At 40.7% G+C, this 12,371-nt stretch overlaps 1 protein-coding gene across 1 annotated transcript in view; it reads right to left on the bottom strand.

The window, feature by feature from the left end:
* Positions 1-11,984, bottom strand: part of PRUNE2 (prune homolog 2 with BCH domain) — a 154,076-nt gene extending 142,092 nt beyond the window's left edge. The window contains exons 1-2 of the mRNA XM_030567417.1: positions 11,883-11,984; positions 7,744-7,907 (exon numbers count right to left, since the gene is read on the bottom strand). Of these exons, the coding sequence (XP_030423277.1) occupies positions 7,744-7,907; positions 11,883-11,893 (175 nt within the window). The 5' untranslated portion in view covers positions 11,894-11,984. The remainder of the gene's footprint in view (positions 1-7,743; positions 7,908-11,882) is intronic.
* Between the last annotated feature and the right edge of the window lie 387 nt (positions 11,985-12,371).

Below are 12,371 nucleotides of genomic sequence, written 5' to 3'. Positions count from 1 at the left end.
TGCGGGTATTGTAGTTTTGAGAATGCTTGGTGGAGATTTTGTAGGTGTTGGTCTCTGCCGGAGGGGTTAGAGCAGATGCGGTTGTACCTCAGTGCTTGGCTGTAGACAATGGATCGTGTGATGTGCTCGGGATGGAAGCTGGAGGCATGAAGGTAGGCATAGCGGTCGGTAGGTTTTCTGTATAGGGTGGTGGTAATGTGACCATCACTTATTTGCACCGTGGTGTCTAGGAAGTGGACCTCCCGTGTAGATTGGTCCAGGCTGAGGCTGATGGTGGGGTGGAAGCTGTTGAAATCGTGGTGGAATTTTTAAAGAGTCTCCTTCCCATGGGTCCAGATGATGAAGATGTCATCAGTGTAGCGTAGGTAGAGAAGGGGCATGAGTGGTTGAGAGCTGAGGAAGCGTTGTTCCAGGTCGGCCATAAAAATATTGGCATATTGTGGGGCCATGCGGGTGCCCATAGCGGTGCCACTGATCTGGAGATATATATTGTCATCAAATTTGAAATAGTTGTGTGTGAGGATAACGGCACAGAGCTCAGCAGCCAGTTGGGCTGTGGCATCATCAAGGATACTGTTCCTGACAGCTTGTATTCCATCTGTGTGGGGGATGTTTGTGTAGAAAGCCTCTACATCCATGGTGGCTAGGATGGTGTTTTCTGGAAGGTCACCAATGCATTGTAGTTTCCTCAGGAAATCAGTGGTGTCACGGAGATAGCTGGGAGTGCTGGTGGCATAGGGTCTGAGCAGAGAGTACACATATCCAGACAGTCCTTCAGTGAGAGTGCCAATGCCCGAGATGATGGGGCATCCAGGATTTCCAGGTTTGTGGATCTTGGGTAGTAGATAGAATAACCCTGGTCAGGGCTCTAAGGGTATGTTGATTTGTTCTGGTGTTAGTGTGGGGAGTGTCTTGAGTAGATGTTGCAGTTTCTTAGTGTATTCCTCAGTGGGATCTGAGGGAAGTGGCCTGTAGAATTTGGCGTTGGAGAGTTGTCTGGCGGCCTCCTTTTGGTAGTCAGACCTGTTCATGATGACAACAGCACCTCCTTTATCAGCCTCTTTGATGATAATGTCTGGGTGGTTTCTGAGGCTGTGGATGGCATTGCGTTCTGCACGACTTAGGTTATGAGGCAAGCGATGTTGTTTTTCCACAATTTCTACCCGTGCACGTCAGCGGAAGCATTCAACGTAGAGGTCCAGACTGTCATTTCGACCCTCAGGAGGAGTCCATGTGGAGTTCTTCTTCTTGTGCTGTTGGTGGGAGGGTACCTGTGTATCAGTGCGCTGTTCAGTGTTGTCCTGAAAGTATTCTTTGAGTCGGAGAAGGCGAAAGTAGGCTTCCAGATCACCGCAGAACTGTATCATGTTGGTGGTGGTGGCAGGGCAGAAACAGAGTCCCCGAGATAGGATAGACTCTTCTTCTGGGCTGAGTGTGTAGTTGGATAGATTGACGATATTGCTGGGTGGGTTGGGGGTACCATGGTTGTGGCCCCATGAGGCAGGTAGGAGTTTAGACAGCTTACGGTCCTTTTTCCTTTGTAGAGAGGTGAAGTGAGTAATGTAGATCTCCTGTCTTCAACCTCCCTGGCCACACTATAGCAGACCCTAAGGTGGCCATCCTGCAGCAAAAAAACTTCAGGACCAGACTTCAAAGAGAAACTGCTGAGCTTCAGTTCATCTGCAAATTTGATGCCATCAGCTCAGGATTAAACAAAGACTGTGAATGGCTTGCCAACTACAAAACCAGTTCCTCCTCCCTTGGTTTTCACACCTCAGCTGCTAGAACAGGGCCTCATCCTCCCTGATTGAACTAACCTCATTATCTCTAGCTTGCCTGCATATATATACCTGCCCCTGGAAATTTCCACTACATGCATCTGACGAAGTGGGTATTCACCCATGAAAGCTCATGCTCCAAAACATCTGTTAGTCTATAAGATGCCACAGGATTCTTTGCTGCTTTTACAGATCCAGACTAACACGGCTACCCCTCTGATCCTATAAAAGTGGGACATCTGCTCACCCTACTCCAACCCCCTGCCCTGATTTTTTGCACATGCTGCTATCTGGCTATCCCCAGCGCCGTCCTGTGTGACCATTCCAATCCTGGCTGCCTGCAGAGGAAGTGAATTACTTTCACTTTCATTTCTTAGCAGGCAGCCAGGGAGAGGAGGGGGGAGAAAGGGTTGCACCGTGGGGAGAGGGAGAAAGGTGGGGTGCTCCGTGGGGCAGGGGGGCAAAGAATGGATGTTATGGGGGACAACAAAGGATACTGCCAGAGCGGCCGAGCCTCATGCCAGGGGAGACCCCAGCAGCCAATCCCCTCCCTCAGACTGTGCTGCATTCGGCTCTCTCTAGGACTCAGCAGCCCCGCCCTTACATGCTCCACTGCTTCCCATCTGTCCAGGCTCCCAGCAGAATGGTGCCCCCAGACCTAGTGGTGCCCTAGATGGCTGCCTATTCTGCCTATGGCTAAGGACAGCCCTGACTAAGATATGTTTTATGCAAGATGAGTCATGTGAGGTATCATTGGAAAGGTTATGATGAACTGACTATAATTATCCTATTGGTATGCATGTATCATTTCTGTATCTGAAGTTAGGAATATTGACTATGTATAAATTACTAAAGTGTTTGCACCTGGGGAATGCCCATCAGACAGTAGGCAATCTGGCTGGATGGGCCATTAGGACTTTGAAGATGCTAATTTCCCTCCTTCCTGAGAAGCTTTCTGGAATGCTGCTTTGCCACTGCCGAGTCAGGTGATTATGTCACCTGGTACTGGACCCCATCTTGGTCTGCAAGTATTTTTCCATAAAAGGGGTGGAGACCAAACCGGGAAACAAAGGATTCCCATCATATGTAAATCCTATTTCAGACAGGGAAGCAAGAGTTAATCAGGGCTCCTTCTTCACTGAGTCCCTGCCCAGGATGACTGCTGAGAATATCTAAGAAACAAGGACTGAAAGGGGGGAGAAGAGCTTAGCCTGGAACTGAAAATGTGTCTGGCCTGTGAAAGAAATGCCTAAAACAACATTTAGAGTGAGAAATTATTACTTCTAACCCGTTTCTTTAGTGTATTGAGCTTAGTTTGCGTATTTATTTGCTCACTAATCTGCTTTGATCTGTTTGCTATCCCTTATAATCATTTAAAATCTAACCTTTGTAGTTAATAAACTTGCTTTGTTTTCTAAAACCCAGTTTGTGCAATTCATGGGAGAGGGGGAAGCTGCGCATATCTTCCTCCACACTGAGGGAGGGGGCAATTTTCATGAAAGCTGTATGGATTTCTGGGCAGCACAAGACAATACAATTTTGGGTTTATGCTCCAGAGGGAATGTGCACTGGAATGCTGAGCAATCCCTGAGATGTCTTCCCATGCAGAGCTGATCTCAGTGTCTGTATCTTTTGCAGCTGGGTGTGACCCTACCTGTGTGTGTGCTGGAGGAGGCTTGAGGTCTTGGCACTGCAGGACACAATGAGGGAGCCCAGGCTGGTGGAATGGGTGGGCTCAGTGGGACCCCAGTATATCATTTTCACTACCACTTTCCCAGACTGAATCAAGTCAGCAGTCCATTTAGTCATGTACTCTTTTAAGTATCTGTTTTAAAGGATATCCATCAGCTAAGAACACCTCCTTCCAACAACTTGTTTTTACTGAGAGCTAGTGCAACTCTCACTGGATTCCTAAAAGGACTCCAGAAGCTCTTCTGTCCACAGACACATAAGCAAAAGAAAATACAATATATAATCCAAAGGTTGATATTACTTACCATGTGCATCACACTGCATTACTGGGTTTTGGGGGTGGGGTGAGGGGAGAGGACATTGGATAATATGCTATGCCACTTTAAAAAAATGATGGGCATTTTATTCTTTTTGCAAAGCAGTTCAGAAGTACCACTTTTGCCAAAAGCAATTGCTGTGCATTAATATTCAACATGATCTAATGAAGGCAGAAGTTGTTTTGGGAAAACATTAAAAACAGCACAGGCATCTTCTGCATAATAAGTTTGTGGCTGAAAAGAACAGTGCAGTGAAAATACAGACATCTCCCTTTTTCACTTAGGTTTTGATCATTAAGCTGAAAGAGAAAGAATGGTGGGGGGTGGGGAAAGAAGCAACCTTTCATGAAAACTGTACATAGAGCAAAAAAGCAGCTCTCATTGATGATCAGCAGTTAATAAAAAGATTCATAGCTGAAATGCTACACAATCTTGCTGGCAAAAATGGTTGCCTTCCAGAAAATGCTTTGTTTCTAGACACAGTAGGAAAAACATCTTATCAGGCCAAAAAAATCATTGTTTGGTGGAGCTGAAAATGTTCCCCTTTACCTTTCAGTGCAGTGCTGGTGCACTTTGGCTTTCAAAATTAGTTTGTTATTTTAGCAACTCACACCAGTAACATTTTTTTTAAAAAGGTTCTTTTTGGGAGTTTGGGAAAGGTGCCAGCATTTATCAGATGGATGACTCACACTTTTCTTAAATGGTCATGAAGTCCAAGTGAATTATATCCCTTATTATACATATAATATGAAAGAGATTAATGCTTCAGCTCATATCCAGACTAATCAAATTCAGTATCCGTAAATATTGTTGTTCATCTTGGTAAAAAACAGCCAATATTTACATGTAATCTGCATCTTGTGGCATCCTTCAAGGCCTTATACAAATAAACAGAAGGAGGCATTTTCAAGAACGCACTGACTCAAGGTACCTGACAATCAGTGTTTTGAATCATTCCTTGCCAGCTGGCTATAACAGAAAATGTAATGATTCAGCAATTTAATGGATCTTGAGTTTGGCAACAGTCCCCTAGTAAACATCTCTGGGGAAATAAAGTAATACAGGCCCAAGACTCTGGCAGGTTTTATAATTGTTTGCTTCTGGCACAAATCCAGAGTCAGAACAAGCACTGGCTTAAGGCAGACATGATTGTGCAGTACTTTGACTCTTGGAGCAGGTTCTGATTAAGGCCCAAGGGTAGAATGAACTTATAGTGTGTCTGAAGAACAGACAAAGATATTAGGAAAGCATACAGCTTAAAAAAGACCTTAAATATTAATACTGCCTACATTAATGATGTTAAATTTTGCATGAATATGCCTTTTCTTCCCTTCTCACTTTTTTCCATTCAAAAGCATGTCTAATTTGTTTGAACTTTAAAAATACCCTGACATGTACTATTATAATACTTTCAGCTATTATTAAAATTAATAAATAGCGCTAACAGGCTGTGAACCAAAGTTTTAGAATTCCAAAGAAGTCTACTGAGATGGCACCTAATGAAATTGTCACAACTGGTACAGCACAACTGAAAAGATATCTCTAAACCTAGGCATTTGAATCATGTTACTAACCTTGCAAAATCACCCCTCTATGCATTCTAAAGGCTGAATCAGTGCCCACTAAAGTAAATGTCGAAGCTCCCATTGACTTCAGTGCTGATATCTCTACTCAGCAATTTTATGAAATCAAATCCAAATTCATAGCACTTTGACTTTCACGTTAGCTCTCTGAACCTAAACTCCAACAAAAATTGCTCCATGTAAATTATACAATTATTTTACGCTATAGTAGAAAAAGAGAGGAATAGGAGTGTTGGTACTTCTGTACTGGCTTTATGCCACTGGAATATCACCTATGCCCTGGGACAATCCTGCTAGACTGAGATATGTCAGCTTTACAGCATATATCCACTGGAGGTGCAGCACAAAACAGCCATTCCTCACCCCAGAATATGGTCCTTTGCTGGTAGCTACAAAGTCAGAATGGTCATGAAGAGCAAATCATTTTGGTATCTGTATATGACTGGGAATTCTTCTACATTTTCAATACTGTAATTGATTGGCTTGCTCTCCATGGCTGCTCCCAACAGTGAAGATCCCAAAATTTGACAGTCCTCTTGCAAAAGGCAAGACTCTCATAACAGTACAGCTGTATATGTAGGATTTGGGTAAGTTGTAAGGACAGAATTTGGTCTACTATCTGTAAATATTTATAGTCTTAACAGCTTGGACAATGTATTAAAAATTAAAATGAAGAGATGTTGGTATTTACTAATTTTTCCTCAATTTGTAAATGTAGTTTCCTAACTACTAAAAACTTTTTTTTAAAAAATCACATCAGAGCTTATTATACTGTTTAATTTGGTACCTTCAGATTTTTTATATCATTAGCTAGCAACAGAGTAACTAGATACCACTGTTGTTGAAGCTGTATTAATAAGATAGATAACTGTAATTCTATTAGGCACGGGCCCAATTCCGCAAACACTTACTACCAAATAATAATGTTTACAATCATGACTAATCCTCCTGATTTCAACAGCACTTATTATGGTGCTAAGCACTACACACAGTAACAAGTATCTGCAGGATTGGACTCTTACGGTTGCATCAAAAGAAAAATCTTGTCTATGTTTAACTTTTATAGCAAATATATTTACAGTGTTTGAATAATAAGCTATAATTCTATCTCTAAATAATGAACTACATAAAAGCTTTATTATCTGTAATATCCTACTAGCTCCAGTCACTTTGCATTGTCACAGAGACTTCTTGACAAAAATCCCCCAAATGCCTTTTTTTCTGGTTCTGTCACAAAGATAAATGATTATGCTTACTTGGTTAGTTGAGGGCACAGTTTCCTATAGAGCTATTCTACAGAGATCTGCAGACTGCGAAATATTTAATGGCAGCTTTACTGGGGACCATTAGTTATAAAACATGTAAAGAGATTTGGCCAAATTCTGTATTACTGGTAACACCCTCTCCTCATGAACACATGAAAATACCAACTTTTGCAGTCTCTCAGTATAAATTCAATAGCTCAGATACCATGGTGAAGGGCATGTTATGAGGTCCCAAACCGAACAGAGTAAAATAAACTTCTATCTTTTCTTAAACTTAGGTGTATGAAAAATTCAGCACTGGAGTTGTAACATTTGTCTAAGTTAATTTTTCAGAAAAAAATGTAGCAACTATGAGTTCACAATTTAAACTGGTTATTTTTTAAAGTATGTTCTGACGAGGGAATGATAAAATTACATAACTAACTTATGGGAAACAGTCAGTTCTTTTACAGCTTCAGCTTTCTATCTAACAGATATCACAAATTTAAATGCAGTGACTGCAAAAACTGAAGATATCGACAAACGTAACATGCTACAAAGGAAAACTGAGAAACATTTGTGACTGAAGCCCCACTGCTTAATACTGTCGCGCACAAACGAGGCAAATTGAGAAGAAAGTGTCATGCTAATTTGATTATGGCATTCTTAGATCATGAAAATTACACATTATACCACCAAAACAAGATTAAATAAACATGGCTTTGATTAGGAGACGTTTTAACATGCAAGCATAGGATCTTGAGCCATATTCATTGTATACCACAGGGTAAGAGTATCTTTATTGCCAATACCACACAATCTCTGGAAACAAAGTTAGAACTATTAGAGCGATTCCATCTACCCAACTGATGTGCAGATAGCTCCATTTAATATTCCTCTCTAGTGATACAGTAAAGACCCCTCATGCCTGTTTTTAAATGCACATTTTTAATATTAAATATAATGTTACTCTTTAACAAACTCTTTACTCCCTGCTTCTTTTATGGAGCTTCCCGTGGTCTTTAAAGGGATTGTTAACCAAAGAATGGATCGCACTCTTTCTGCATGAGCAAGTTCTGCAACACTCCATTAAATCTTTCAGTATTTAATATAAAGAGTAATCTCTCACCTCTGAGGAGATGAGCCAGTTGCTGAGTGATTAACTCTGGCGCCTCTTGAAGAATCTCTTTTACTACCAAAGAGGAAGAAGACGCCTGTAACCCCAAGTTGACATCACATCGCTCATCTGGATTGATGACTTTGACAACCGCTGATTCCAAACTTTTATCATCACTATCATACAAAATTTAAAAAAATACAAATTACAAAAATTTTAATAATTTAATCTGTAAACACAGCAATGTAGCTTTTTCAGTCACTTTGCTATGGTTAACAGTATAATTTTTTTTTTTAAATAACAGCTGCTAGCACAATGGTACATTCTAGTCATTCTTATTCAAATTCTACTGTACAAACAATACAAAAATGTTAATTAAGCCCGTGACCACTATGTCCTAAACTTAAGTCACCATTGTAGAGTGACAGATTCTTAGCTTCTTTAAAATAACTACTGTTTGATATTTAGTATGTAGTCAGACTTTAATGCTTGTAAGAGACAAAGTGGGTAAGATCATATCTTTTATTGGACCAACTTCTGTTGGTGAGAGAGACAAGCAGTTGAGCTATACAGAGCTCTTCCTCATGTCTGGGAAAGGTACTTTTAGAATGTCACAGCTAAATACAAGGTCAAACAGATAGTTTAGCATAAGTAGTTAGCACATATTCTAAGGGACTGTTCAAAGTGAACAGCCCCATTAACACCCCTGTAGTCATAGGAAAAAAAGGGGATGGGGTTTAGAGAGTTACAGATTGTTGTAATAACCCCTAAATCCAGTCTCTTTAGTAAGATCATGATTTTTATTGTCTAGCAAAGTTATGAATTTAAGCTCCCATGCTTGGCTTCTGAAAGTGCTGTGCAGGTTTCCTTTGAAGATGAGGACTGATAGGTCAGATATAGAGTGATTGCCTTGGGAAATTTTTCACCCAAGGATGATACGGTGTTTTTGTCTTTTATCATTTTCCTCTGTAAGTTCATTCAAAAGCATAGAGATTGTCTGGTTTCAACCACATAGTTATTACTGGGGCGTATAGTGCACTGGATGAGATACAAGACACATTGTGATAGGCATGTGTAGGACTCATGGATCTTGACAGGTATGTTGTGGGGGGAATTGATCATTGTAGCAGTGGACATATGTCTGCAGGTTTTGCATTTGTTATTCTGGCAGGGTCTGGTGCCGCTTTGAATTGGTGTGTCCTGGTCTATGGGGACCTTGCTTCTGATGACGACTTTGGAGAGGCTGGGGGGTTGTTTGAAGGCCAGAAGAGGAGGTTCAGGAAAGATTCTTCAGGATGGGGGTCCCCGTTGAGTAAGGGTTGTAGTTGTTTGATGATACCCTGCATGGGTTCCAGTTTGGGGTGGTAGGTGACAACGAGGGATATGTGGTTGGAGGGGATTTTATTTCCATATTGAAGCAGGCTCTCTAGGGGTATTTGGGTGGCCCATTCATGACGCGAAGACTTGACAGACATGAAGTTAAAGAAGTTGAAGTTTTATGTAAAACTTTTAATTCACATTTTAGCAGGGTTTCCACATTTCAAAGAATTGTTTTTTTCCTCTCACTAGTACAGATACAATGTTGTTTATCTTAAAGCAAAAAGAAAAATTCACTGGTGAAGGTGCAAAGAAGAGAGGCTGGTGACTCAGTAAGTGGCATTTTTCACTCTGAGAGCCTCACTCCAACTCCAGCCACTTTACAACAGCCAAAGCAATGCCAAGGAGCTCTAAAAGCTCCACTTTGGTCTGGGAGAGGATTTACCCGGAACAGGAATAATGCCATTTTCCAAGGAACCATTCTCACAAACCCTGGCATACAGGCTGCAGCATACAGGACTGCAGAGATTCTGGCTCATAGGCAGTCAGGGACAGGATATTGTAAGAGATAGGCCCCATGGCTGTCTGCATTATGCTGGGGACACTAACCATCCCAGAACCGGGAGGATGCAAAAGTGGCTATACCCTTCCCTGGGCATCCTCTGAGTTTATACTGGACCAAAGATACTAAGGGTCTGTGTGTTGCAGAGAGGCCATATTTTTGGATAAGACCTCAACCTGAGCTCCTAAGTACATCTAATCATTAAGGAGCCCATGGCACTTTTTTGTAACATGATGTGTTAATCCTTGTGCCCTGGCCAAACCCAACTTGGGTAATTCCCTCTACAGTTTTAACTAGACACAATAATCTTTTTCACTTCCTATCCCAAAGGATTGTGTAGTGCTTCTGTGTAGTGTTAAATAAATGCTGCATGTAGATTTACTGTGCCTAACATTGGGGGTGAAAGGGGGATTAAATTTATATAAAATTAAACATGGGGAATTAAACTTATATAAAAACTATATATAGGGATAAGTTTGTACAGCAGTTTAGAATCCTTTGGGATGAAAGGCTTTGTGTACATGTACCTTATTGATATTATTAAAATTGATGGACAGTTTATCAGAGATGAAAGGGGAAGCCTTTATATTAGCCAGGTTGCTTTTCACATTACCCAACTCACTGACAACCAGTAGAGACTGTAGAGGTATGAAACTGCTAACCCCATCCATAAATAAGTGAGTATTCTATGTTCAGGAGGTACCAAGGGCCCACTGGTCACAAACCCTATGTTCCAAACTGCATGCATCAGGCATCGCACGTGCTCCAGCCGTGTGCATACAAATCTGAAATTTTGATTCAATAACACAAGAGTCTACGTTCGTACACTTTAACTGATGTCTAATTCTCCTGATCTATAAAGGGCCAAGACAAAGGAGTTGCACTTTTCACAAGACATGCATTTACATATTAATTAAATCATTGTTCAGAAAAATTCCCACAAACATTTTTCATTTATCCTAGGAGCTATGCAGTGTCCCATTTCCTAATTGTCCATAACCAAATGAACATCATTGTCAATAATCAACAATGAACATCATTGATAAGAACATTGTGGTTTCGCTTCATCAGAATGCGTATGCCAAATGAATAACCAAACTGAGGGTACAATCTGTTACACCCATTTACTTCAGTGAGACTGTACTGGTGCAAGTGTGGGCAGAACTAAGCATGCTGTGTTTAATGCCCTATCTGTCTATGTGCTTATATGACCTCCTCACAATAGACTCTCAGTGCCGTACTGGGAAGTTTCTGTTTCTATGGATCTGTTCTTAATATATCCAGGATATGAAGTATTTCTGAAGCTTGAAGGGAATATAAGATGTTTTAATGAAAAGTCAATTAGCAAAAATAATTAAGAAGACTAGTGTTACAGCTTTTTTAGTCAACTACAATGAGAGGCTAAAGTCCCAAAAAAATGAAAATAGAGCTGGGAGCCTTACAAGACAAATCGGGTGAAAATCCTGACCCCACTGAAGTCAATGGCAACTCTCTTTGACTTCAGTAGGGCCAGAAAAATCCATCAGAGAGGTGGGGTAATCTGTTTTAGACCAAAAAAAAGAAAAAAAAAAGGCAAAAATGAGCTTTGTAACTGTGTTTTTTCCTCTACTGTCTTTATTATTGCATTTATAATGTAAGAATACTGAGCACATTTCTGCCCTCAGATACTCACACACAAGTCAGTGGGGCTGCATTGATACTGAGGGGAGAATTTGGCTTTTGTAACTTGCATTGAGAGCATGTATTGTGTTTAAAAGGAAGCCTGGTTTAGATAAATCATTTTCTAGACTGAAAATTCCCCTTGTACTTAAATTCTAATTTGTGCTTAGAGAAATGTTAAAAGCAACTGAGCAAGTATTTGGCTATCTCTGAAGGAACGTGATAGTTAGCCCTTGCTAAAGGAAGAAGACTAACCGGCAGTGAAAGTGTGACCTGTTGTTTACAGACCTTACATAAAACCCTGGGATTATAAATCTAATTAAGTAGTGTCTAAACTGAGATCTGTGAAGGTACATCAAGGGCTTTAAGCAAAATACATAAAATGGTCCATCAGAAAAGTGAAACAGACTAACACGTGTAGCATGTTGTACAATGGTCACAATGAAGGGGAAGTAATGCTGGGTCTTCTATCTCTTCTGTGATTCCACACTGTGTCACAGATATAGAACAGAAAATGTTAAGACAGCATTTATAGTCATAAAACTACTTAAAATATAACTATTAAAACAGCTCAATCTCACATGGCCACTTTATCGTACACAGAACACTATACCTTGCCAGCATGTTGCTGTTAACAAGCGTTAAAGACAGTTTCCCTTCATCATTCAGCTGATGCAAATTGATTTCATCTTGGAAGATATGGAATGATTCTGGGATATTCAGCTCTTCCAAAATAAACCTTGTTTCTGGGTAGTAGCTGAATTCTCTTCTTGGTATGTTCAGCACGGGCAAGCATAGAACGTCCGGGGGACTGACCTGTAACAGGAGAATGTGCATCTGTCAGAATGATGTAAAACAATAACTGACTTTCATTGGGACAATTTTGTCTGAATTTTTGCCCATCAATAAACCTCATTTGCCCCCAGATAATTCCTTTTTGCTGATTCCTCTTTATGTAGCTGTGATAGAGATGTTGGAAAAATGCGTGGGGGGAATTGCTAAAAATTCTGTTTCTGTTTTTTCAGTATGTGCCTAAATCCCCATCACCTGCAGTCAATGTTTACCTTTCAAACTTGGTTTGGTCTTCATGGTTAAACCGTTG

Source organism: Gopherus evgoodei, chromosome 6 (genome assembly GCF_007399415.2).
Source record: "Gopherus evgoodei ecotype Sinaloan lineage chromosome 6, rGopEvg1_v1.p, whole genome shotgun sequence".
In the NCBI taxonomy this organism is placed as follows: Eukaryota; Metazoa; Chordata; order Testudines; family Testudinidae; genus Gopherus; species Gopherus evgoodei.
The sequence above is the reverse complement of the archived record's forward strand: the minus strand, read 5'-3'. Positions and strand labels throughout refer to the sequence as shown.